Consider the following 27718-nt stretch of genomic DNA (forward strand, 5'->3'; position numbering starts at 1 on the left):
ATTTTTACTTTTATTTCAGCCTCGTCATCGCATCTGGTCAGACCAGCTTTATTGAAGTGAAGTTATTCAAAGCTTTCAATTCAAGCTCTTATTGTACAACAACTTCACACGGCATTCAATATTTTGATGCTTTGAACTCTTCCATGCATTACCTAGGCCTTCAATCATGACAGACATCACTCCCGAGTTCAATAAACTGTTGATGGGGCTTAATGCCCCTCCAACAGTTGATCCTTCTTTAACCCTTCAAAATATTGATGAATTCTTAAAGGAAGCTTATCGAATAGTATGTGATACTCAAATCTATTCCGCACATTTAACGTACTTACTTACCTCTTTAGAATTCACATATAGCTTCATTGAATAGCTACCTAAAAGATATTCGACAATCCTACCTTTCAACAACAGCACCTCCCGCAAGAAGAACGCATACATCCAAGACGAAACAACGAAGACATCTTACCGATCGACAAAGAGAAGAAATCGATGCCGAAACTAAAAAGTTATTACGAGAATTGAATTTCAATATAAGGAGTATGGATGAGGCAGAAGGAATACGATATACTACCGAAACACTCATAATACAAAATAAATATGCGAGAGCTCTTGGAAGATTTGGAAATTGGGCAGCAGGAGGAGGAGAACAATCCAAATCATTGGAACAACAATTGGAAGAAGCAAAATTGAATGCGATTAAGATGCATCGAGATAATGTTACATGGTATTTACGACAAAAACTTTCGGAATGTGGAAAACTTCAAGCTTCAATGATGGAGATTAGAATCATGAGGGAGGTGGAAAAGAATAAGAGTAATCTTGCCAAATCTCGAGCAATGATGCCAGATCTTGGGAATTTGGGAGATTCATCATCAGTCAAGTTCACATCAAACGGAGATGCTCATCTAGAGGCACAATCACATCCACAACCACAAACATCGGATTCTCAGTTGAGTTCGGAACAATTACAAATGTTGGCGGAAGAAAATCATGATATGGTAAAACATTATCAAAGTACCTTGGATCAAGTCAAGTAAGTTTTGTGATTCTTGGGTGATTCTTGGACGTCTTGAATGTCTTGAATAATTCTTGAATAATCCTTGACCTTATACTAACTATTTCTTAGAACGGCAGAAAAGTCCTTGATTGAAATTTCGGAACTTCAAACTCGACTTTTAAACAGTGTAGCATCACAAGCGGAACAAATTGAAATTCTAGCCGAACAATCTTATCAAACTACCGAAAATGTTGGGGGAGGTAATAAAGAGTTGAAAAGAGCAACGGAACGAAAGAGTACAGCCAAGTATGTATTCTATGCATCATGTGGTCTCAGTGCTTTTTTGATATTATGGGATTTAGTGATATGAGTATTATTTATGTAGTAATGAAGCATGAAGCATGAAGCAATGGAGTAATGAAGCTGTGTAGTAGTGTAGTAGTGTAGCAATGGGGCAATGGAGTAATGAAGCCACGAAGCCATGGAGTAATGAAGCAAAGTACTAGTAAAGTAGCAATGAAGGAATGAAACCATGTAACATCGAAGCAATGAAGTGGAAATAGAAAATTGATAGAAGTGGGATACCAAGTATTTAATATCTGAAACTTTTTATAGAGTAGTAATCCGTAGAACCGTACCAATCATTTCACTTTCATTCACATGTAAAACTACCTGATCGTTTATCGTGACTTGCTTGGCCAGGTACCCGAATCCAAATGAAGGAAATTTATCTATCACAGGGATTTTATTTATGGGTCGATATCAGCAGTTGGATGTTGAACGTCAATGCCGAAGTTTTGGAATGAATTTGAGGTATTAGAAATGTGTTTTGATTCTTGGGGTTGAGTATACCTAGGTAGGATATATCTAAGTCTTAGGAAACCTCGGATCAAAGTGTATAGAGTGAGTAGGTAGGTACCTAGGTAGAGAGAGCAGCATAGAGAAGACGATACCTCGGTTCAAAGATGAAGCCTTAAATGTTCCATCGTAAAAATCATCTTAAACTTCTTCTTCTCTTAGGAAATATATAACTTACCGGTAAATCATTGCTTACCATTAACTAATAAATTTTGATACGAAAATAACTCAATTATATAAAGGTAGTATCATAAATCACCCCAGATTCCGCCAAGCGAGACACGGGTCCCGCATGTTTCCGCTGTTTTAGAGGCAATAATCATTACGCCAAGATTATATCATGACATTTAAATCTTCTTCCCCTCCCTTTGCTATCAATTCGCCATTAACACTTCAATCTTCTTTATTACCCTCTTCTCAATCAATCTCTTCTCAATTCTCAATCAATCTCTTCTCCTAAAGCAAGACTTCAAATCACATGTCTCAATTATCCAATACAAGTTTTCCAGAGGATGCAGTTCCTCAAGCTCCAGAAGATCCCCTCTTCGGATTAATGGCTGCTTATCGTGCTGATACTTTTGATAAAAAGGTTGATTTGGGTATTGGAGCTTATAGAGATAATAATGCTAAACCTTGGGTTTTACCCGTTGTCAAGAAGGTATTTGATTAATTTAATTCTCATTTGATATCTGCTAATCTTTATTTCTAGGCGGATGAAATTCTTCGAAATGACCCCGCTCTCAATCACGAATACCTTCCTATCGCTGGTCTCAACACTTTTACCTCCGCAGCCGCCAAACTTATGCTTGGTGCAGATTCACCAGCTCTCGCAGACAAACGTTCTTGTTCAGTTCAAACCATATCAGGCACAGGTGCTGTTCATCTTGGTGCACTTTTCATCAAGAAATTTTACCCAGGTTCTCCCACGGTTTATTTCAGTAATCCAACATGGGCAAATCATAATCAAATCTTTTCCAATGTTCATCTACCAGTCGCTACATATCCATACTTTTCAAAATCTACAAAAGGTCTCGATTTCGATGGAATGAAGAATACAATTCAAAATGCTCCGGATAAGAGTATCATTCTCCTACACGCTTGTGCACATAATCCTACTGGTGTGGATCCAACTCAAGATCAATGGAAAGAACTGGCCGCTCTCTTGAAACAAAAACAACATTTCCCTTTCTTCGATTGCGCATATCAAGGGTTTGCTTCAGGAGACTTGGCAAAAGATGCTTGGGCCGTTCGTTATTTTATTGAACAAGGGTTTGAACTTTGCATCGCTCAATCATTTGCCAAGAATCTTGGTTTATATAGTGAACGTACTGGATGTTTTCATTTCGTTACAGGAGCAGGATCAGATGCGGAGAAGAATATTGCCAGAATCTCAAGTCAATTGGCTATTTTACAAAGATCCGAAATCTCAAATCCTCCAGCTTATGGTGCTAGAATTGCAAGCACCATCTTGAATGATGAAGCATTATTCAAAGAATGGGAAGCAAATTTGAGGGAAATGTCTGGAAGAATTATTACTATGCGTAAAGAACTTCGTTCGAAACTCGAAGAAATGGGTACACCAGGGAAATGGAATCATATCACGGAACAAATTGGAATGTTTTCATTCACAGGTTTATCTGAGAAACAAGTCATGGAATTGAGAAATGAAGCTCATGTTTATATGACCAAGAATGGTAGAATTAGTATGGCGGGGTTGAATACTAATAATATTGATTATTTTGCGAGGGCAGTTGATAAGGTTGTAAGGAAGACACAACAAGAGAGTGCACATCTTTAGGGTGTTGGGATTGAGTAGGATTGTGAGTGGAGATGTGAGTGGGAATTGATGGGGGAAGATATGAGAGATGTGGTTGTGAACCGAGGAAATGAATTATTGGACTGATTAGTTGGTGCACTGGGACGGAAGGAAGGAATGATGGATGGGCGAAAGAAAATGGGATTTTGTCGGACAAGGATTGAATTGGGTTTGAATTGATTGGGATTGAGGTTAAGGGAAGATGCATGCAATTAGATTTTCGGACGATTCAAATATGAGGTTTATGAGAGGCGTAAGCTTTCTGATCTTGGAAGAATATTATAGGAGAGAGTCATATGAAGGAAGAAAGAGAAAGAGAGAAGAATAGATCTCAACTCGATTCTTGGTATTGAGCTGTGTTTATTTTATTTCCCTTGCTTCACTGTGTGATGTACTGTGATAATTTCCATGCTGTACTATATCATGTCATTCGATTTATATATAGTTCTGGTAGTTCCTAGAATTCATTGTCGTTCAATTATCATGATGGTTAAATATCGGATAGGGGGGTACCTGGGAAGATGAGCAGAAATTGGAAGTTGTGGCGGGTGGGATGATGGAAGGGGAGATGTAATGAGATGCAGTGGGTGAGGAGAGAATTGGACATTTGGGGTAGGAGGGGTAGAAGGGGTAGAAATTTAGGGGTGTTTGGTGTGTGGTCGGGGAGCGGAAGAATAGGAGGAAAGAGTAAGAAGAAGGACGAGAGCGAGGAGTGGGAAGTGGGGCTGTGGGCCAGTGCGCAGTGGGAGAATAGAAGAGGGAGAGGATGGATAGGTAGTGCAAGGGAATGAAATATGTATGTACTGGGGCCGAGAAAATGCGGGGTAGAGATCGTGGATAGGTACTTATTGATGCTTAGGGATGGAAGCATAAGTTTGGTGATATTTATTTAAATACCTACCTTGAGTGATCAAGACTGGTAGGTGAATCTCGAGAAATGTCTTGGTCTTGCTGGAAAGGGTGATGGTCATTTTGCTGTTTTTTTGGGGGGGGGGGGGGGGTTGAGATATATAAGCTAGTACAAGGTTCTCAACAGTTGGCTGTTATACTTGGGAAATGCTGTTTGATTGACAGTTAAGGTTTTCTTTTTCTGTGAGCGTTGGAGTGATTTTATGGCGGTGGTTTGTTACTTGGTGTGTTTTGATTATTGGGGAGGTTTGGGGGGGAGGGGACAAAATGGAGGAGCGGGAATTGAGATGGATGGGTGACGGTGGGATTGGTGATGCGGTGATGGTGTGCTGGTGATGTGAATATGATGGGTAACGGTGGTAATGACGGTGATGAAATTATTGACAATGACGAGGGTTCATGGTGGTGATGATAATTCTCCCGTGCCAATTGATGAAAATCAATACCAAAATCGATGGATGATGAAGAGGTCAAAAATCTTTCGGGTGTGGAGGGGGCTGAATTGTTGTGTACGTGAGTACTTATTGTGTCTTGGTTGATTCGTGGAGATGGAGTTTATTGCGGACATGAACTGGGTATTGCTGATTTTCTGGTTTGCTAGGGAGAACTAGAGTGTCGTGGAGTTTCTATTTAGGGGAGGTGGTAGAGATTTGGAGATGGGGGTAATTGGGAGATGTGAGGGGGAGGGGGAGTACGCTGAGGGGCATACTTGGTGATATTCAATTGCCTAGGTACCTATATAAAGGTAGCTATTGACTTCTCTTCTAGGGTCAAAATACTCTAAGATTTTGGAACTGCGTTCATTATACGGTTGGTTTCTAGCACGCGATAAGTATGTAAGATTTGTATTTTTATTTATTTAGGGGTTCGTTTTGAGTACCTCATGATGTGAGGATTGATAGGATGTTTACTGGATGATGGTGAAAGATTTCTACAAGTATGGACAGCGATGAAGCACTCTCTACTTTGTTTGTCAATTTCGACAATGGAAATTACAGATGGACGATAGAGATTTAGAGAGAAGATAGGAAGGATCCGATTCCTGGGGGGAGGGGGTGGGAAATGGTATGATTCTAAGTATCTTTTCATTTACCCATTGATCACCAAGAACCCTCTTTTAACAACCCTCTATGTTTACTTCCTCTGTATTTTTTTGGCTAGATAGAGAAGTTGGACGTTTTTATAGAAGTCTTGTGGGAGATTTATTCAGAGGGCGGGGTGGGTATGTCATTGGGGTGAAAGGAGACGAGAGACTGAACATTCGTAACCTTACTAATCATTGGTTAGGAAATATAAGGGAGAATCGATCATATTTGAGAAAGAATGAAAAGGAAATATGAGATCTTTCCCATTGGAGTATTTCAACTCAACCAAAGGGACTTTTACAGAACTACAATTTTACTATCAGCTGGCCATATTCGAATGGGTATATGTGCGATCGCAATGACGGGAGTAAGGTACGGAGCTGTGAAATTGTCGGATTCGGCGTATTGAAGTGATCGAGGGGAAGGAATGTGTGCTGATGGTGAAAGTAATGGGATTGGAATTGATGGTGAGTATCTAATAAGCCGTGATAAATAGTGTTTCTTGTTCTTGTTATTTTCTCAAATGATAAATATCATTGATCCGATGAAATGAGATTCAGGTGGAAAGATATATCTCTGGGAAGGGAGGAGAATGACTTCACAGCACATCTTGCTAGAATTTCGATTCAATCATACCACTATGAAGTTAATGCGAGTACATTGAATGAGTGTCTCCATAACACACTTGAACATTGTTTGTGATGGTATACTTGGTTTGTCGAAAAGAATGCGGAATCTTATTATAGGGAGTAAATAGGGGATTGGACAGCCGAGATATGTAGGTGAGAATCTCGCACGTGCAGAGATATCGAGTGAATTTCTAACTTTTGCGGGTGCGACTTATGTGAGGTTCAGGAGATGAAGACGATACCTAACTCAGGAAAGTGCATATAATTGGTGACCGGCTGTCATCTTGGATTTCGGATGGAATGGCTACCCAGTTATTTAAACTCCTGCTAATCATTCGGCAGTAGACCAGATTCTTCAATACAGGAATCCAAAATAAATGGCCATGCATGGAATAACTTTGCAGATGCCATGATCTATTCAAGAGGATTCATGTTTTTTCTTTCCAATAGAAAAGCTGGGAAACCTTAGCCCGGGAGTTTCACTCTCACCGGCTTGTGTGTTATCATCATCACATGATGGATATTCAGTGTCACGAATTAATACGCAGAATCTCAACAACACTACAATTCATAAGTGACAATACTCAGACATCCACTTTACAATCTTTCTGGGATATACATCTAGGTATCCTCCTTTCGCAATTTGCAAAATGCTTGAAAGTTCGTCGCAAATTCAAACACAGCATTCATAGTCGACCTGGGTGGAGTACCTCTACGTCGTAAGTTTTCATGCCAATTCGGGGTTTCAGATTGGATCTCGAGGTTTAAATACAGAGAAATAAGAGAACGGTTAGAATCGTGGTGAGTTGTGTTTCATAAAGTTGATTATTTACTGTACAGCACATTGGGAGATGGTGTTGGGGTAAAAATTGGGGGAAAGATAAATGTGAGAGAGGTTAAGGATCCCTAGGTGCTTTCTAATTCTAGCCAGATTTTAAAACCACAAATGGCTATTTAAGTCCACTCAGTATCTCCTTGTAAAGAATAATATGTTTAATACCGTACAGAGAGACAATAAATGCAAGGTGGAGAATTCGTTGGGATACCTATCCTTCAGGCAGCCCCAGCTGGAGATGGAAGACGTTATTTGATCTGAATTGCATGTGGCATGTGGCTTGTGAGTTATACTTGAAGCAAGTGCTGTAATCGCGGTAGAGTTATTGTCATTGTCGTTTTCTTCCCATCGAAGCTTTCCTCGTTTATTCGCTGTTATTTAGTTATGGGTGGTTTATCATATGTACTGTTCATCTCACACATGTCACATGTCAAATCGCGAGGAGTAAGTGAAATTCCATCTGGAAACTTTCATAATCCACCTACTTCCAAGGGATTAAGGTCATAGAAAAAAGCTTCCCGAAGAGCTTGTATAGATAGCCCCGGCCGAAGAAAACAAAGTGTAGGGATTTAGAGGTTCTTCGAACAAGACAGAATGGATAGAATCATCGTATAGCACACAAAAGCTTTATGGTACCTATTCACTAAATATAACCCAAAGACTACGCATATCACTTATTCCACAAACTGATCATCGGAAAGTCAATGGAAGAGTAAGATGGATGGATAGATGTTATTAATTACCTTTCTATTTATCCATATCCATGAATGTCCAATGGTCAGTCAGCCATCCAAGGTTTACTACACTAAAACTCTAAGTTCAATACCCCACTTTTCGGCCACCCCTCTTTTCGGCCACCTTATAAATCTCATCGCTCTAACCAACCATCTCTCTTCAATCTTTAATGATTCAATAATCACTAAATCAATTGATTCAAAAATTTGATATATTGTCAATTATATTATAGGTAGTAATTATATCAAAGATGATATTATTATAACACTTAATACTATAGTAGGAGATATAACTATCAGAAAAGCTAATTTGAATTATAGAATACCCCACATTACTCTTCAATATCATATAAAAGATCACCTTTCCCATCAAAAAGGTGCTCAAAATATACAAAAGATAGCCCCGATATAGAAGAAAGCATTAATCGAATGAATATTAGTTCAAAAGGCTTTAAATATTAGTCCTATATATCAGCAGATACGAGAAATTGGCGAAACTCTTCTTAAAGTAAAAGGGAATGAGCTTACACTTGAAAAACAATGGATATATAACTTCCTACTTAGAAACCCTAAAATTCGAACCAAAAGATAAATTAGAATCAATAATCAACGTGTTTCAGGTACTACTATCGAAATTATTAGCAAGTTCTTCGAAAAGTTGAATTTGCCGGCTATTATCCATATTAAGCCGGAAAACAGATGGAATATGAATAAAGCTGGTATTATGGAAGACTAGGGCTTGAATGGTATAGTACTTGGGAGTGCTGAGAGATGCTTTATTCAAAAGAAGCAGCTTGGCACAAGAAGTTGGATCTTTTTTATTGAGTGTATTTCTGCTATAGGAAAAGCACTATTACCCCTTGTTATATATAAGAATAAAAGTATTCAACAACAATGGTTCTCTACTGAGCTTGATATATATAAGGATTGGAAGTTCCATACTACAGAAAATAGATGGACTATCAATGAAACAGGTCTAGCATAGCTAAAAGAGGTCTTTATTCCTCAAACCGCCCCTTCTGACCCAAAAGAGGCTAGATTGCTTGTTTTGGACGGGTATAGAAGCCACAAAACCACTCAATTTATGCTTGAATACTTCAAGAACAATATACACTTTTTATTCCTTCCTTCACATATATCACATATATTACAACCTCTTGATTTATCGATATTCTCTTTTCTAAAACGTAAATATCAATATGAGCTCAATAAATTAGATTCACTATCTAATTCTACACTTATAAACAAAAGGAATTTTCTTATATACTATTAGAAAGTAAGATTAAAAAGTTTAACTCTAAATAATATTACTTCAGAATAAAAAGCTTCAGGTTTATAACCTCAAAACCACGCTAAGCCTCTTTTATCCAGATTATTGCTTGAAAATAGTAATAAAGAAGTTCAAAGTTTGAATTCAATTTTAGATAATGATTTCATACTTCAATGGAATATAGATTCATTTTTGATTCGATAAGAAACACCATAAAAAGCAAATGATCTATGAAAATATATATTAATATTGAAATCTAAAAAAGAAACAGACTTATACGCTCGTTGATTACTCTTTTGAAAGATCCAAAAAGCATTTAATACTAAGAATTATAAAATTATAAAGTCTAAATATCGAATAAAGGAATTAGAACACAAATTAGAATATATTATATCTATAAAAAAAGAGGAAGGTTAATACTAGTTTAAATTCGAAGTTTTCTGGAATTAAGGCTATATATCAGGCTCAAATCGAAGCCAGTGATCATGAAATTGATAGAGTGGACTCCAATAGTATATATGAAATTGATGCTATAGAAGATTGTATTGTAATTGGATAGTTATTGAATTATTAAAGTTTAAAAATTGTATATATATATTTTATGAGGTGGCCGAAAAGAGGGGTGGCCGAAAAGTGGGGTACTGAACTTATGATTTATTTCAGTACAGCGGTAGTGCGGATATGGATTCATGGTATTTTATTTAATTTCAAACGTATGTTGGATTTTTCTAACTCTAACTCTTACTCTGACTCCAACTTTTGCTCTGACTCTAACTCTGACTTTGACTCTAACTCTAACTCTAACTCTAGACTCTAACTCTAACTCCATAAATATACATCCACCATCTCTCCACGCTAGGCTGCCATGAAATTCCCTGCACTATCCATTCATGATCTATCTACCACTCATTTCGTGACTTTATCTCCGCTCCCCCCATCCCAACGCAAAAATAAAGTCCCGCCATCATTACATTACATCATACAAATCATAAAAATCAACCCAACAAAGTATCTATCAATCATCCCTATCATACACACACACGTGATCCTCTCCTCCTCTCCTCCTCTCCTCCTCTCCACCCCACCACCACCATCTCACCTACTCTTCCCCACTATCCCCATGTTCAAAATATCTCGACCTCGTCCCCGTCTCACTCACTCTCTTCGCATTCCTACTCGGTGTCTTTCTTGTCGCTGGACTAGAAATTACGGGTATCCTTCCTTTCTTTTTCGTCACCGATTTCCTCGGTATTGATTTTTTCAGAGGGGGTTTTATTACTTCTTCCTCTTCCTCCCCATCGTCCATTTCAATATCAGATAGTGAAGAAGATTTACTATTCTCCTCCTCCTCCTCCTCCTCATCATCATCATTATCCGAATCCGGTATCCTTTTTCGTTTACTAGAAGTCTTCGATATTGGAGCTACTCGTTTTGCGGGTGTCTTCGGTTTAGCTTCAGGTTTTGAGGTTGGAGTAGGTTTTGCTTTAGCTAGAGTTTGGTTCGTAGATGCTGTCGGTCTTCCTCTACTGCGAGATATTGGTGCAGGAATTATAACTTGAGGGGTTTTGGGTGGAATTTCCTCCTCCGATGTTAATTCATCTTCCGAAGTTGAATTTGTTGCGGTATTTTCATTTCCAATAAATTGGAATGTTGGAGGAGTCGTTGATGAAGTACCATTAACATCGTTGGCACCATTAATTCCATCAATACCATCAAGCTCATTTCCTTCATCTTCCACTATAAATCCACCATCTCCATCATCCTGTGAAGCCACAACAGGAAAAAAACTAGTCGAATACTTTTCTTCCGGTTCTTCTTCATCATAACCATCAGGAAAAAATCCACCTGCCATTTCTTCATCTTGTTGTTTCATTTCCATCGCTTTTTCTTCCAATTCCAAATCTCCATCAACCTCCTTTACTTTCTTCTTATTATTAAATGGATTAACCGCATCTACTTCCTCCCCACCATATCCATATTCATCCGTCATCCTTTCAATAATTCGAAGTCCTATTAACATTCTCCTCCACATCTCGATCGCAGCCTTAGTTATCTTCTCATCTCGTTTCCTATCTCTTTCCATTTCATCCTTTTCCCATTCTTTCATAACAAGATCCAAATTCTCTTCAGCAACCACAACGCCAGTAATAATTGGTATAGCCATTCTAGCACCAAATTCAAATCCAGTAACCGCTTCCGCATAATCAATCCCTAATCGTGTACAAATTCTCTTCGTACCTCTTCTAGGAATATGCACCGCACCAACTGGAACCATACTTGGAACATAAACATCCATATTTCCATATCGATTTTTCGGTATCACCCCATTCTCAATGGGTGGAGGAATAATCCAATCCGTTTGATCACGACTATAAAGACCTTGTAACATCTTTTCTCCACTCTCCAATTCCGCTTCTGCAAGTTCACGTTTTCGATTTGCAGTTGCGGCTCGATATGGTACACGTTTTCGGGGGATGGCACCAGGTAGAGGCGCTCGACCATCTTTATGCCATGCTTCTAATGTTTTACAACTGACGACATCTTTTCGAAGAAAGACTTTCTCTTCGGTTGGATTATCACCTTTTGATTTTACAGTAAACATTTTGACATGTTTTGCTGTATCCAGAATCGCTTCTTCTCTTCTGAGATGTCTTTCCAATACAAATTCCGAAGAGGATTTAAAAGATTGAAGACTTTCTCCTTCCTTGTTTTTCTTGGGTTGAATAGCTTTAAGATCCGTAGCTTCTTCATGGTCATCGATTTCACATTTCTTACTTCCTACATAGCCAATCATGACAGTTTGAAACCAATCATATTGATCATAACGTTTGACCTTTCCTTTCGAACTGTAAATCGGAACTTTCTCAATTGGAATTCGATTTCCTTTGGTTCGACCAGGTAACATATGACCTTTTAAATATCGAATCGTAACATCTTTCGCTGTACCATCTGATGAATGTCCAATAATATAAGCCGTAACTTGTTTAGCTTTATCAGCTTTTGCACCACGAGGTTCAAATTTTTGAAGAAGTTCGGAATTGGTGGCAATGACATTCAGAACGAGTGGATCAATAGGTGTGTAGGTATTGGTGATGGGTGATAAAACTTCTGTCCAATAATGTGGAAATAAAAGATCTTTGTCGTATGATTTTGAAGGTTGTATACGAGGATTTGCTGGTGTAATATCAACTACAGATTCATCGTCGTCTTCTTCTTCATTATTGACCATCGAAACTTCGGAATCTGATAAATCAATTGGAGCATCTTTGAGTCCATTTCCACGGGAGCTTCTTCTTGTTGAATTATTGGTAGATTTGGTGGGGTTTTTTGGTTTCTGAGTGGATTTTTCTGTTCCATTTATTTTCTTCGAGGATTTGGGGGGAGGTTTTGCTGTGAGCGTGGTGGTAGAGTTGGTGGGCTTCGTAGGCTTGGTAGGCTTGGTAGTCGGCGTCGTAGTAGGTTTTGTAGGCTTCGAGATATGCTTCGAGACATGCTTCAAGACATGCTCTTCGTCACTACTCTCAGTATCCGATGTATCATCCTTCAAAACGACTTCACTTCTCTTCTTATCCTTCTTCTCTATAGCATCCTCATTCTTATTCCAACCAAATCCTACCGGTTGAAGACTAGCAATCATTCTTGATTCAATACCAATTCCCCTCAATAATGCTGTAAATAATTGAGCCCCAACATCTCGACTTCCTTCCAAAGATTTAGCACATTTTCTAAATTCATGTAAATTAATGATCCTTTCCCCATGTCGTTCAATATCATATTCATCTTTTTGAAAACTCTTCGATTCTTGATCAAGTCTTTCGAGTGACATGTAACCAATTTTTCGTAAACCTGGTGCGACAATTCTAAATCTTTGCTTCCAATAATGTATCAATAATTTCAAAAGTCGAAATATAGGATCTCCACGACTCATATTGATTTCACCGGCTTCTTGTCTTTCTGCAGGTTGTCCCCAATCTCGTTGATTTCTAATATCGACCTTTTTTCCTTTTGTGACCTTTCCTTCTCCTTTCCCTTTCCCTTTCCCATTCGACTTTGGAGTATCATCCACCTTACTTTGTAAACCACTATCCTTTCTCCATTTTTCAATCTCCCTCAAAATGGTTTCCGGTAATTTTCCCACCAAAATATCTTGTAATTCTTTATCACAAAGCCAAGAATTTCTAATCGCATTATGCCACATTAACATTTGCACATGGACTTTATGTGTAGCCATTCTTATTCCCCTCTCAATTTTACTGGGTCCTTTCTTCGTCCCCAATGGATTTGTAAGTGATATTCTCGTTTCTTTCGTTAATGTCAGTTCGAGATCTCCAGTGGGTATATTCGCAGATGGCTTATTTGTTATATTTGTGTCGACATCTTCGAATTCAATATCTTCCTCTTCATCTTCATCCTCATCCTCATCCTCATCCTCATCCTCATCCTCATTCTCCGTCGCATCGTCATTGGGTTGTCTATTCGTATTTGGAACATCTTCGAATTCATCATCGGAAAGAGATGATAAGGAACTCTCATCATCTTCATCTGTAGCTTGAATTTTGCGTAAGATTGCCTTGGTATCCTCAGGACTTTTCGCTCCAGCATCCAAATCATCAAATAATGTAGATTTTCGTGGAGTGGCTTTTGATGATTTACTTCTTTTGCCTTTCTGTTGTTTTGATGGACCTGGTTGAGAATCTGACTCTGGAGATGGTGAACGTAAACGTTTGCGCGGAAGGAATGGAGGCATATTGATCTATCACCGAAACATAATCTTGAGAAGTATTGAAGTCGGTCGAGTTGATGTGATTGTCGTAGAATTCTCAATTAACACGAACTCAACACGAAGTCAGGCGTTGTGGAATTAAATTGGACGCGCGAAAATGATTTATTGCAATTAAATAATGAGGTCATCAATAAATTGGGTACCGACAGGGGTATGAAAGCGATCACATTAGGCATTGATAAAGGTGGCAACGAAGGTAAGAGAAAGAAAAGGTGTAAATTTTATATTTGATAGTATTGATGTGTATGTATGTAATGTTGGTGTATTGAACATCTTCTTCTTTCCTGGCTTTTGAAACGGTCAAGATGTGGATGTGGATGTATGAGTGTTATCGTGAGAACTAGTACTTTCATGATAGTAAATCATTCATATTTATATTTACTCATACTGACCATAGTGTCCATACTATTCTTGCTGCTCATACTGCTCATTCTCCTCGTACTGCCGGTACTTGTATACTGTCATACTCTTTCATCTGTGAATATTGCCTCCGTTACTCTTCCTCCCCCTCCCCCTCCACCTCTTCCTCTACTTCAAAAAGTATTCTCAAATCCATCCCAAACTCCAATTAATTCCCAAACCATACCAATATATTCTTCTATTTATTCATCATCATCATTATCCATTCCATCATTATAAACAGCAGAAGAACCTTCCATCCTATTTTCCGAACCAGATACCTTCATTTCATGACCATTCATTTGTCTCCATTCCTTAATACCTCGATTAATCTCTGCTTTATTAACACCATCTTTAACCAGACACATCTTCACTCCTAAAGATTCCACATTCCTATTCCTTGCTTCATCATCAAAAAATAACATATCTTTATATGCTATCCCCGTACTCTTTTGTAATTTCGTAAAATGTGTAATCTTGCTTCCCGGATAGATTTCGAGTTGATCAAAGTATTCAATTGCTTTCCTTTTCTTCCCATCTACATCCATCACATGAAGTAATCTTAACATTTCTCTTCCTAAATCAGGAGCAGAGGTACGAGAAGCGGCTCCAACCATTATGCCATAGTTTTTGAGTTGTGCGAGAATTGAAGGGACTTCATGATAAAAAGTAAAACTTTCCCCCCAACGATCGGTCGTCGCAGAATGTTCAGAATTGGCTTTGATTGGAGGGGTAACATGTGTATCTACCCAAAAAGGCCACAATGTATAATCGAGATCGAATACGATAAGTTTTGGGAGGAGGAGTGAATCTGTAAATGTAGATGGAGGGGTATCGATTGAAGATATTGGAGAAGGGTTATTGGTTTTCTTTATTAATCTTTTGCCCATTGTCGTGAATTAAAGGATGAGTATGAGGGTGATGAAATTCGTATTGTTCGAAGAGAAGGTTTGTATATAGTAGTACTAAATAAGTAATTAGTTTCACGAAAGTTTGTTGAATTGAGTGAAGATGAATGGAGAAGAAATCTTACCAGAGAGAATGGTAAATGTTGAATGATTCAAGGTCGTCCTCTATTTTCAGGCTGTCACTGATGTTGTGAGGTTGCGAGGTTACGCCGCGCCGCATCATGAAAGTTTTAGCGAAGTAAAGCCTAATTTAGGGGCGAGAGGGGGTGAGAGGGGGTGAGAGGGGGTGAGGAAGAACAAGGCGTCATACTTTAAACAATTCACAATCTTCAGCTCGTTATTCAAATTACCTACGAGTAAATATTCCACTTCTTCAGCTGCATTCAATTCCAAGTTCAATTCGTTCATCCATCCATCCATCCATCCGTCCATCCATCCATTTACTCGAGTACATCCATCAATATCATCTAGTCTTGATAATAAAACCCCCTACATAAAAATCAATACACCGATCTCATCAATTACTTTGTACTTCCCCATACTCCATACAAGCTTATGTCTCATTCTACCCGATCATTATAAATTGTCTCACATTTACCGTTAATGACCATAAGCCACCCTTCTAGACTTTTCGATACATTACCTTTAAAAGGTATAGTCGTTTGTTTGATGGTACGATGAGCTACCATGTCAGAAGTACATGAACAACCAAAGAACACAACATCGCGTCATCATACTATACGTAAAGGACGACACGGGGATATTTCATCCCTAGCAGCCGTTGAAAGATCAGAAGCTAAATTGTTCACATGTTTCAACGTTCCCGTTGATGATTCCGTCTTGGATTTATCATGATTGATGTCCATGTTGAAAGATCATCATCTTTGAGTGGCTGTTGATAATGAAGACAATCCCTTGGGATTTCCTGGAGGCTTTAAGGTTGATGATAATTTCCATGTGGCTGAAGTTTCGGTCAATAAGGATAATCAAAGGCAAGGTATTGGGAATTCTTTAATGTATAGAATGATGAAAGATATAAAAGAAGAAGGATTTCAAGGATCATCTGAACTGATCACGACAGTACCATGCTATTACAGGTTGTATAACCTGATATCTCATAGTCCAAAGTCAATGGGAAACTCACAGAATTCCACGCGGATGTCTACTCCAGGGAAACATCATCAGTGCAATATCAGAAATAGAAAAGAGTGGCCCAAGTATTTTCCAATCAGTACCTTTCCGTTAAGCTGGTCAAATGGTCACACTTAGACAAGTAACACGATAGATTTTATCGGGGATTTCCAACACAATTGATAATTGAAAACATATTTGAGATATCAATTGTATTACTTTTATCTTTTACCCAAAGAAACGATTAGATACTCTCGATATTCTCTTATCGATAATATGTGGTTGGGGTCAAAATGATCTGATCTGATCTTCTCTTGATTGAACCATTCAATAACCATGCTCCTCATGCAAGTCAATCTTCACCCCAAATCTGCCCCGCCATTAACCTTTAGATGTCTTTCTTAATATCGACAAAACTTCCATATGGAGTATTTTGATCTTTTTATCCATCACATTCAACTGTATTTCGGTAAGCTACATGATCTTGGTGGGTCTTATCCATTTAATATGGCAAAGTCTACCGAGGCTGATAGGTTGGAATAGAAGTGGTACTTTCATATGTACTCCCAGTACTGATAATAGTACAGAGAGAGTAATTTTAACTTATGTTGTTTGATATCATGGATAAGATATTGAAGATGGGGTAACGATTTGAGGGACATACAAAGTAAACCTCAAGTACCTTTATTTCTATCATATTGTTTTATCTAAACTGGTTGCTCTTGTCACTTTCTCCTCGTTGCTTCCCCTTATTAATCTCACTCAATACCTACTTGATATTTGTTACGCTCTTATCTAGACCTCTCAATTATCATTGTATCTACCTTGAGTTGACTACATCACCTTGAGTTCACTACCAGTCCGCTACAAGTTCACCAACTCATTACCAGCTTACTACAAGTTCGCCGTAAGACCTGGTCAACATCGACGAGGTTCGACAAAAAGGTTCCTTTAAATCTGATATACCATTCACCATTCACCACTCACCACGGTCTACCAAGATGGAACAAATTATGATTGATAAAAGAAATCCATCTCTTCGGAATCTTTCACCAAACTCATCAACCTACAAATCAGAAAAAGTAGCTATATCCGATGGAGAAAATCATTCTCAATGCGCAAAAGTCAATGAAACAGGACATATTCAAGAAGTTGATCGTAATTTCTCTTTACTTTCTATATGCTCAGTTGGTCTTGTTACTGGAAATACATGGGCTGCTTTAGGTGGTAGTATTGCTACAGCTATTTAGTAAGTTATCATTCTTCTAAAAATGAACACTCAAAACTAATATGTTAATAGTAATGGAGGTCCACCGGGTGTTTTATATGAATTTATCGCTGTGTCAATATTTTATTGGCTTGTTGCAGCTTCTTTAGCTGAATTAGCTTCATCAATGCCAAGTAGTGCTGGAGTTTATCATTGGGCATCAATTACTCCTGGTCCAAAATATGGTAAAATTTGTGGTTGGTTTGCTGGTTGGTGGAATATGTTTGCTTGGATTTGTGGTGCAGGTAAATATTATCCCTTCATTTCTTGAGACAAATCTAATTTTCAATAGCTACAATGTCATCTATTGCTTCAAATGTGGTAGTTGCAATATATGGACTTTATCATCCGGATTATGTAGTAGCTAGATGGCATATTTTCATCGGTTACATTATCATAACTTGGATTGCTTGTTGCATAGTATTATTCGCCAATCGTGCTCTTCCAATGATTAATAATATTGGACTTGCTTTTATTTTGGGTGGTGTTTTGTAAGTTTTCATCTGTGGATTCTGGAGTATTCGTAATGATTGACTAATTTTTACACTTATTAGTATCACAATTATAATTTGTGCTATCATGCCATCTGGTACTGGTCATGCTACTCATTCTTTTATTTGGGCAGATTGGGTTAATGATACTGGTTATTCCAGTAATGGATTTGTTTTTCTGGCAGGAATGCTAAATGGAGCTTATGCTGTCGGTACACCTGATTGTGTTTCTCATTTGGCAGAAGAAATTCCAAATCCTGGGAAAAACATACCTCTTGCAATTGGTGCTCAAATGAGTATTGGTTTTATTACTGCATTTTTATATACGATAACTATTTGTAAGTTTTTTCCTTGCGTCTCTGTCTCTGGTCTCATGTCTCTCTCGCCTCCCCCGTGTCTCTCATTTCTCTCATAGTTCTCTTACTGTCTTCATTTACTCTTCTGGTGAAAGATACTAACCTTCTCTAGTCTACGCAACTACCGATCTCGATTCTGTATTGGCTGCACCATTTTTCCCACTTACTCAAATATATTTTCAAGCCACTGGTACCGTTGCCGGAACAACTGGTCTTCTTTTCGTTCTATTCTTTCCAATCTTTTGTACCCTCATCGGAACATATATAACTGCAGGAAGATGTCTTTGGACTCTTGCTCGTGATGAAGCAGTTCCTTTCTCCAATCGGTTACACTTAATTCATCCACATCACAAAAATCCTCTCAACGCAACCATCGCTTGTGGTATTTGCAGTACTATATTAGGAGTTATCTACGTCGGTTCATCAACAGCATTCAATGCTTTCGTCGGTTCTTTCGTCGTTCTTCTTACTCTTTCTTATTTAGCATCAATTCTTCCATTTATTTTCACAGGTCGTTTTAATCATTCATCTCATGAATCAGGTCCTTATAATAATAGAATGATTCCTGGTTGGTTTCGAATGAATAATATTGTAGGTTATACTGTCAATATCATTAGTTGTCTTTATATTATTGTTTTTGTGGTTATTTATTGTTTTCCTTACACAATTCCGTTCAATGCTGCGAGTATGAATTATTCATGTCTTATTGCGGGAGCTTTATCTATTGCAGCGGGGATTTGGTGGTTAGTTAAAGGTGGAAGCTATACAGGACCTCAAGCGGGGATTTATGGTTTACCTGATGTGGATTCTGATGGGAGGAATAATTTGAATGGTATTTCTGTTGGGAACAATGATGATCTAGATAACGGACTTGGAATTGGATCGAAATGATGGGGAGGACTTTAAGGGTGGTATACTGTCATGAAGGTTTTCCTCGGTTCAAGGAATTTCTCACGCTTCGGTTTTCGTTGGGTAAAGGATAAGTATTTTGGGAATTTTAATATATTTCTTTTTGGTGTTGGGCTTTCTATGGATATACTCTTCTATTTCACTAGGAAAGAAAAGGGTGGTGTAGGGAAAATCGATATGCTTCTTCTATTATACATTATAGTTGTTGAGAAGACATATTATGTATCGACTCACTTTTAAACATTGTACTATTAAACACATCCAAAGAATCACGAGTAAGAATGTTCGCAGTACAAAAATCCTATCCATTACACAATTTTAATCTCCTTCCCCCAAAAGAAAACCCTCATTCATTTTTCCACTCTTCTAACGATTCTTCATCCAATCATCTCCTCGTTTAAAGTAGTGCTTATTCGACTTTTTCCGTATGATTTACATATAAATCGCACATTCGCACATTTCGCCTCTTCATTTCATTTCATTTCATTCCTTTCATTTCTTCCCTCAAGAAAATCAAACGGAAGAGACGAGCATAATTAAAATCCGGATTTCATTTTTCAGTCCACGATTTTATTATATTTATAGAACTTGGATACAATAGTTTGAAATAAGATGCAGGATTCCTTGGTGTATTTTATTACGGGGGCGAACAAAGGTGTGTATTTGTGTGTTTTCGGGTTTTGGGAGGGGAAGGAGAGGAAAGTAAAAGGGGGCCCCTTTTTAGAAGGTGCGGGGTTTCGCTTAGGGGTTTCCACAATTCTTTCCGATGACCTTGCGATGGATTTGGGGTGCTGGGCTTTGGATGGATGATTTGGAATTGGACATCATGGTGAATATGGAAATGGAAGTGGAAATAAAAATACTAATGAATAAATAAATAAAAATAGGAATCGGACTTCACTTAACCCGTGCACTTCTCCAACGCGAAAATGCAATCGTTATCGCTACTAAACGCGCTTTCTCTACCGATTCATCCGAGTTAGAAGGTCTTTCTAAAGCGCAAAGTTCGAGACTTATCATTCTTACTCTATCTTCGGAAATTGGAGTTGGGAAAAAGAAAGAAAATACAGTTGATGATTTAGTAGAGAGATTGAAAAATGAAGGGGTAGAGAATATCGATACTCTGATCCTAAATGCCGGAGCTGCTACATCATTTCAATCCGCGGCCGAAACTTCGGTGGAAGAACTTCAGGCTCATTTCCAGATTAATACGGTGTGGCCGATTCGGACTTATCAGGTTTTGAGACCTCTTTTGCTTGTTTCTTCTTCTGTCTCGGGCTCTAAAGAAGGGGAAGGGGAAGAGAAGAAAATACAGAAGAAAATAATTTATATTTCTAGTTACCTGGGTTCGATTGGCGGGATGGAAGATAAGACGCCATCTCTTGCTTATGGTATTAGTAAGGCGGCGGGAAATTATTTTGTGAGGAAAGTACATTTTGAGGAGGAGGGGAGTGGAGCTGTCTGTGTTGCGATACATCCGGGGTATGTTTTTCTTTTTCTTTCTTATTTTTTGGTTTTTGGTTTTTAGTTTTGGGGGGGGGGGGGGGATGAAGAGGGTTCGAGAGAGATGAAATCGGGAGGAGATTTATGGATAGAATATAGGCTAATTATAGAATCTGATAATCGGAATATAGATGGGTTAAAACAGATAATGGACAAGCATTTGCGGATAGTTTGGGGGTAAAGGAACCACCGATGAATTTGGAGGAGAGTGTTGGTGGGGTGATGAGACAGGTATGTAATTGAGAGGATTTTGAAAGTCTACCTGGTTTATGATAGATGGATAATTGCTAATGATTGATGTGTGCGTGTAGATTGATATAGCGAGTAGGGGAAGTACTTCTGGTAGCTTTATTTCCTGGAAGGGAGATGTAGTTCCTTGGTAATGGGAGGACATGGTTAGTGGATTGTTAGAGAAGTGCTGCTTGCTATGCGGAGCTGATCCGATGGCTTTCTTTTACTTGAATATGAAGATAAAATTGTGTTCATCACAGTCTTGTTGTAGCTGAAGACTTTCTCATTTTCGAGACCCTGAGTCAAACATCTACTTCCCAATGTCACACGTTTTCACCTGACCTCTAACGCGATGAAATAATAGAATGAATGGAACTTTTCTGAACGCTACACAATATATCCTCGCACCAAAATTTTATGAAGAAATATGGATTGTCGTGATGAAACAATAATAGAAATAGAAAAATGATAACGTCGTTTTTCTGACGGTCTTTTACGGGTATAAAACATTGATGCTATTGAAATATTTCAAAGTCACGTTTTAATTTCAATGGAAAGTTTTGTCGAGAGCATTGTCGGCAAATTTAACCTCTATGCCCGACCATCTTCCTACCCAATCCTCACCTGGATTTATCAGAATCGCGTGATTTCATAGAATCAATATCCTCCCCTCCTCCCCTTCCTCTTTCCCCACATTCCAAAACCCTCACCAATCAACTCCCAGCCCCTATCATTCTCGCTAATCGATCTCCTCATCCTCATTCCCCCAATCATTTAGTCATCCACCCCTCATTTGTACCCCCCATCTCCCTCCCTATCTCCACATCTAGTCACTCAAATTTTATTCTCCAAATGGTTTATTAAACTCACTTATACATCACAAAACAAGATCAATAAATATCTTTCAAAGATCTTTCTTGTCTCATCGCATCTATTCTATTCTAACATCTACAAACTTCTCCTTCATTCCGCTCGCAAAATTTGGTATTGGTATCCATTGCAATCATTCTCCATTCTCACATTCTTCTTTTCCTTTCCTTTCCTCCCCCTCTACATCACCATCTTCCCCCACTTCTTCCTCAACCTTCACCTCATCTTAGATGAAAAGAATGACAAATTCAAACTCCTCAACACCCATCTATCGAAAAAATCTCATCAAACAAAAAACACCTGCAATTTTATTGGATATGTACATGCATACGTGAAAAAAAGGTGGTATTCATATTATACAATCGACATCGAAGGATATGAAAAGAAGTGGTAAAAAGAATGACATAAACATTAAATATTGAATTGTGTATGTGTATGTGTATATACACTGAAAACTCGAGGTCGAATATGAACGGTAATTGATTTTGATTCCGAAAAAATAGAATCCTCGAGATGAAATCGAATTTGCCGATAAGAGTTTCGAAATGCTAGTAGACGTCGAAAATAAACATCGAATAAGACATTGAATAGACATCGAAAAGGCGTCAAACTTCAATTAAGAAAAAGGTATCAACTCCAAATTGAGTTAAACGTATTTTTGAATTTTCGATGTTTAATTTATGCAGCACCGGTTGCTGGGTAATACCAAGCACATACTGCAATAATTCTATGAAATGTTAGTATAAAATATCACCAAAAAAATGAATTCAAACTTACATGTAAAGACATTGTAAAAGCATTCCCTCTAACCAATGACTTTTACCATCACCAATCAAATAATTGACAAGCAAAATAGCCACAAATAAAACAGCAACTTGGAAACCATCGAAACTCAAGTTCATAGCATCATTACCCATGATCCATCCAATAACAACCAATAAAGGAATGAGGAATAAAGCAACTTGCATACTTGATCCAACCGCTACACCGATTGCAAGATCCATTTTATCTTTGCAAGCAACTGTAACAGCAGTAGCATGCTCTGCAGCATTTCCAACAATTGGTAAAAGAATAAGGCCAACAAATTCTTCCGAGATAGCACCATTTTCAGTAATTGCACTGATACTATCAACCATGAATTCTGCACAAAGTCCAATGATAGCAGTACAAATTGCAAGAGTAGCCCAAGCAACCAAGATATGCAATTGTGCTTCTTCACCTTCTTCCTCTTCATCTTCTTCATGTGCATTTGGGTTGATAAGTTCATCGTTAGGTGGTCTTTCGGAAATATTTGCTCGACCAGGTCCTGCTCCAATTCCTCCAGCTTTTGCTAAACCCTTGGCAATTGCACCTTGTGGTAAAGCATGTTTGCGTGGTTTCATTGGTACCTTTTGACTTTCCTCATTGAACATGGTAGAATGAGTATGTAATTGAAAGTAAAGATAACCAATGTAGACCACCAAAAGAATGACAGAAGTACCACGAGAGATAGCTGCAATTGGAGCATCGGTTGTTTCACTCCATAAATCGAAGGCGGTTGGAACAATGACACTAGCAATAGCCAAGGCCAATAAACTTGCCGCGGTTTGAGCAACGGTTTGATTAAAGAATTGTTCTTCTCTTCGAAGCCCTCCAAAGAAAAAACACATTCCCATGACGAGTAATAAATTGGATAAGATACTACCGACCAAAGAAGTTTGAACAATTAAAACTTCTCCTTTGGCCAAGGCAATAATGGCGACAATCATTTCGACGGCATTCCTAATTAAAGTTAGTAAAGACCATAAGCCACAAGACATAAAGTGAAATTCATCAAACATACCCAAAAGAAGCATTTAATAAACCTCCTAAACTTTCACCAACATGAAGAGCAATTTCTTCAGTAGCAAACCCTAACATAGCTGCCAATGGTATGATAGCAATGAAATTGACCACGAAAATAACAATTCCATTTACCCCACCAGCATAATTGAGTGCAATACCAACTGGTGCAGCGATAAGTAAAATGTTGATCCAAGAATTGAAAATGGTGTTTTGCAATTGACTCCTGAGAGTGAAGGGTTCGTGTTTGATATCCTTTCCTCGAAAAATTCCACCTTTCTTCTTTTTCTCTTCACCATCTACTTCTTCCCTACCCTTCTTGGTAAATCTGCTAAGGAATCTTCTTCGAGCTTTTTCCTCTACACTTGGTTGCCTCGATGATTGTCTCCCAACAATTGTTGCTTCCGTACTTGGATCGCTAGGACGTCCATCATTATTTGTAGCCGACTTTTCTAAATCTTGCATTTCCATTGCGGTACCTGCATTTTGTGAATTGAAAAAAGGTGCTTGACTGGCGGATGATCGTGGTCCATTCTCGGTATTTATCGTTCTTAAACCAGGTTCTTCTAAACCTCTTAAAGCTTCTTCATCGGGAACTTGAGCGGGAAATGTATTACTTCGTCGAGTGGTTTTCGAAAAAGGATTCCATTCTGTTCCTGGACCATGCCATGCTTCTTGTCGCGCCGCTCGTTTTGTTGTATCTAAATTGAACATAATGGTAAGTGTTGACCCGTCAACAATTGAGAAAGAAATAATAAGCCATCAACAATTGAAAAAGGAATCCAAATAATCAAGTATGAATCGTTGATAAGGGCATTGACATGATAATCAATGGCAAACGATGTTAGTGAGAAAAGGAATTTAACTAACAAAGGTTATAATCGTTTGGAGCCATGTTTTGTATTATCAAGTTGACAAACAATGTATGGGGGGGGGGGATTGTTGATTCGAAACTTGACCTTTGCAGGTGGATCTCGAGACTAAATAATGGTCGCGGTCGTGGACGAGGTTGTGGTCGTATAATAAAATAAGGACTAGGTAGGGAGGTAGGGCGGATAAGGTACAGTCAGGCTTTACTCCTGTAGACCCAATTGATGTTGATTCTGGAGTTGCGGCTGATGCTGATGTTGGCGCTTCAATGATTGAAAGAAGGGTGGATGATTGTGAAGAACATGCGATACTTCGTAGAGTTGAATTGAGAAGTGACACCCTTTCTTTTCCAAGTGAGCTGATCGATTTTCCGAGACCAAAGTGATTTCGTTGATTGGAATTGGATGGTTCAGATCTAAGTTTCCAATGCGTCGTCCGTGTACCTAGTAGGTAGTAGTAATTGTTGATTTGTTGATATTTTTTTGGTAGTAATTGTGGTAATTGTGGTAATTGTGATAATAAGATTAATAAATTGTATGGAGTCCTAGTACCTAGGGATTTTTGACCAGGGGGAGTTTAATAAGAGAGCCTTCGTAAGAATAATCCCAAGGACAAGATAGTTATGTACTTCTCGAATAGAAGATTAACGTTTATGTCTTTGAGAGAGGCGAATTCGAATAATGCCTTTTAGGAATTGATTCCTTTCTCGACCTTTTTGCTATTGGTGATGGGCAAATTTCAAGAGGTGGCTTAGATGTCGATGTTGGGATTTGGATTTGAATTTGAATTTGAATTGGATGATCTTTTTTTTATTTTTATCTACGAGGTCGTTCCTAGGATAATTTGCCCCAGAGATTTTGGCTGTGAAGTGAAGTGTGGAAGTGTGGCTGATAGATAGAGCTTTCAGTAGGTAGGTAGGTAGGTAGGTACCCAGGTAGGTCGATTATCTAGAGAAGAGGCTGAGGTCTGATGTGAAATCCTAGGTGGATGTGATGTGGTTTGAAAATATTATGGGTGGTAGAAGAAAGAGATAGAAAGAAGAGGAGAGGAGAGGAGAGAGAAGAGAACGGTTCATAAAACTTCCAAGTGAGTGAAGTGAGTGAAGTGAGCGAGGAGGATTAAAATGTAAATTTCAAGAGGACCTCGGGATCCTTAATGTCTTGGCAAATTTCCTGCAGTCTTCTCTATGCAGGAGGGTAATTGTCTCCTGGTTGGTCAGTTTAGCAGTTCACCAGTTCACCAGTTTATCAGTTTATGATAAATGCTGGATGATGTATGTATATATGTGTATGTTATCGTGGACGACGGGAAGTGATGTTTGATGATGACGATGTAGAGGATCAGAAGATTGTAATTATCCAATGACATGTAGGTAGGTAGGTAGGTAGGTAGGTAGTTTGCGCAAACTCGACTCAATTCGTGGCACCAATGCGATGTGATTGATATCTTTATTGTGACTGTTGGATTGACATTACCGTGAATAATTATATTATATATCTACGGTACTTTACACGGAATCACAATGATAAAAAAATGTTACTATTCACAGAAAATACATTCTTCGAGTCTCGAATCCCAAATCCCACATCCCACATCCCAACCCACATCCCATTCTCAAATCCCTTTAAACATTCAAGCATTTTTACCCCTAAAACCAAGGAATCTTCGACAAGAAAATCAAGATTTCTTATTTCCTTCCAAAATCACCACACCACCACTTAAATCTTGATATGATCATCTTGGCGCATTTAACAAGAGAAGCCAATAATCTTGATTGTAATCAAGCTTCTATCAATGAAAAATTGGCACATGTTAGTTTTGATATCGATAACGACACTTTATTACGGTTGATGTTTGTACTACATTTATATCTACATACCTAGTACATACACTTTACATCGTACCACATACATTTCATTCTCTACCGTTAGCGATACAGAGTCAAAACTTCAATCAATCGATATTATACATCCAAAATATTAAACCAATTCTCAATCAACAATACAATTCCAATCAATTACAAACAAGCGCCCGATTATGTGATGACGACGACAATGATTACCCCTTAAGCCAACACCCCCCCCCCCCCCACATACGAAGTACATGAACGATTCTCCCGGAGGTGCACATCGGTCGCTTCAAACTTGTACTCTATGTTATTTATTACTCTGTGCACATTGCATACATAGGTATTTCCTGAATTTATCTGAATCTGGATCTGTGGTCACTAAAATTTGTGTAGCGACTAACCTCCCTCATTAATCAATGTCGACATCAATTGTATGCGTAGTAAGTATAACACACGGCATGATTCATCACAGAGAGATAGCATATCAAGTTTCAACACATATCAAACCCTCTGAATCATTTCTCAAAATCAAATTCTTCCATCACAAAAATTATCCAGTACTCCGTAGTGTAGTTTCTTCGTCCAAGGTTTATTATCCTCGACTGGGACGAGGATAAACAATACATATCCATTCTATCGTATCCAAACATCCGTCCCATGGTTGGTTTAATAAAGTTTCCACATCGCCATTCCACATAACTTGTCTATAGGCTATCAGTGATAAAAAACAAATTCAACATAGCCACACAACCATTGCGGAAAATCCATTTCATCCGTCCACTTTTGCCCACATCACACAACAACACACACACACACATCACCATATCGCCGTTCAGAATCATCATCCCAGTCATTTCAATTCATCTCCATCAAGATCAAATCATTACACATTCACGTGATACAATACACACACACACATGACACAACTACCGGGAACTACCGAACGCCCTTAAAAGTCGTGACTCGTGGCAAAGACTGAGATCGAATCATATGTACCAGAGAGATGAAACATCATTCTGTACTACTGATAAAGTTTTGTCTCGGGATGCAGATCGTTCCTGTATGAGGAGGTCGGGACCTAAGAATTGTGAAGAAGAAATGGGGGCCAGGAACAGGATGATAAATTTCATGTGATGTGGCTGTGGCTGTGGCTGTAATACTTGTGGATTTATCTGTGGCTGATGAATGACGAGTGGCTAG

At 38.4% G+C, this 27718-nt stretch overlaps 7 protein-coding genes across 7 annotated transcripts; 4 read left to right on the plus strand and 3 right to left on the minus strand.

Moving 5' to 3' along the window:
* The first annotated feature begins 69 nt into the window (after positions 1 to 69).
* EAF01_006285 (uncharacterized protein) lies at positions 70 to 1543 on the plus strand. Its single transcript, XM_038914539.1, has 3 exons — positions 70 to 286; positions 342 to 1030; positions 1124 to 1543. The coding sequence occupies exons 1-3, from the start codon at positions 167 to 169 to the stop codon at positions 1362 to 1364; spliced, it is 1050 nt and encodes a 349-aa protein (XP_038769494.1). The 5' UTR covers positions 70 to 166; the 3' UTR covers positions 1365 to 1543.
* Positions 1544 to 2227: 684 nt separating this feature from the next.
* EAF01_006286 (uncharacterized protein) lies at positions 2228 to 4107 on the plus strand. Its single transcript, XM_038914540.1, has 2 exons — positions 2228 to 2510; positions 2562 to 4107. Exons 1-2 carry the CDS (start codon positions 2331 to 2333, stop codon positions 3648 to 3650), a joined length of 1269 nt encoding a protein of 422 aa, XP_038769495.1. The 5' UTR covers positions 2228 to 2330; the 3' UTR covers positions 3651 to 4107.
* A 6122-nt stretch (positions 4108 to 10229) lies between these two features.
* Positions 10230 to 13877, minus strand: EAF01_006287 (uncharacterized protein; the record flags this gene model as incomplete). Its single annotated transcript, XM_038914541.1, has 1 exon — positions 10230 to 13877. One exon carries the CDS (start codon positions 13875 to 13877, stop codon positions 10230 to 10232), a length of 3648 nt encoding a protein of 1215 aa, XP_038769496.1.
* A 638-nt stretch (positions 13878 to 14515) lies between these two features.
* On the minus strand, positions 14516 to 15202 carry EAF01_006288 (uncharacterized protein; the record flags this gene model as incomplete). The annotated part of the gene is made up of 1 exon (XM_038914542.1): positions 14516 to 15202. The coding sequence occupies one exon, from the start codon at positions 15200 to 15202 to the stop codon at positions 14516 to 14518; it is 687 nt and encodes a 228-aa protein (XP_038769497.1).
* Positions 15203 to 17352: 2150 nt separating this feature from the next.
* EAF01_006289 (uncharacterized protein) lies at positions 17353 to 19356 on the plus strand (the record flags this gene model as incomplete). Its single annotated transcript, XM_038914543.1, has 5 exons — positions 17353 to 17600; positions 17652 to 17863; positions 17911 to 18109; positions 18173 to 18447; positions 18578 to 19356. 5 exons carry the CDS (start codon positions 17353 to 17355, stop codon positions 19354 to 19356), a joined length of 1713 nt encoding a protein of 570 aa, XP_038769498.1.
* A 630-nt stretch (positions 19357 to 19986) lies between these two features.
* EAF01_006290 (uncharacterized protein) lies at positions 19987 to 21260 on the plus strand (the record flags this gene model as incomplete). Its single annotated transcript, XM_038914544.1, has 4 exons — positions 19987 to 20029; positions 20262 to 20856; positions 21009 to 21108; positions 21189 to 21260. The coding sequence occupies 4 exons, from the start codon at positions 19987 to 19989 to the stop codon at positions 21258 to 21260; spliced, it is 810 nt and encodes a 269-aa protein (XP_038769499.1).
* A 1396-nt stretch (positions 21261 to 22656) lies between these two features.
* EAF01_006291 (uncharacterized protein) lies at positions 22657 to 24694 on the minus strand (the record flags this gene model as incomplete). The annotated part of the gene is made up of 4 exons (XM_038914545.1): positions 22657 to 22705; positions 22756 to 23739; positions 23801 to 24500; positions 24670 to 24694. 4 exons carry the CDS (start codon positions 24692 to 24694, stop codon positions 22657 to 22659), a joined length of 1758 nt encoding a protein of 585 aa, XP_038769500.1.
* Positions 24695 to 27718: the final 3024 nt, after the last annotated feature.

This window comes from Botrytis porri (genome assembly GCF_014898465.1).
Source record: "Botrytis porri strain MUCL 3234 chromosome Unknown BPOR_008, whole genome shotgun sequence".
In the NCBI taxonomy this organism is placed as follows: Eukaryota; Fungi; Ascomycota; class Leotiomycetes; order Helotiales; family Sclerotiniaceae; genus Botrytis; species Botrytis porri.

What these genes read in the sequence shown, in the direction of transcription:
- EAF01_006285 (XM_038914539.1), top strand. Translation starts at nt 167, where the DNA reads ATGACAGACATCACTCCCGAGTTCAATAAACTGTTGATGGGGCTTAAT. An exon ending in TAAAGGAAGCTTATCGAATA is followed by an intron (nt 287 to 341) that starts GTATGTGATACT and finishes TTACCTCTTTAG; the next exon opens with AATTCACATATAGCTTCATT. An exon ending in AGTACCTTGGATCAAGTCAA is followed by an intron (nt 1,031 to 1,123) that starts GTAAGTTTTGTG and finishes ACTATTTCTTAG; the next exon opens with AACGGCAGAAAAGTCCTTGA.
- EAF01_006286 (XM_038914540.1), top strand. Translation starts at nt 2,331, where the DNA reads ATGTCTCAATTATCCAATACAAGTTTTCCAGAGGATGCAGTTCCTCAA. An exon ending in TTTTACCCGTTGTCAAGAAG is followed by an intron (nt 2,511 to 2,561) that starts GTATTTGATTAA and finishes CTTTATTTCTAG; the next exon opens with GCGGATGAAATTCTTCGAAA.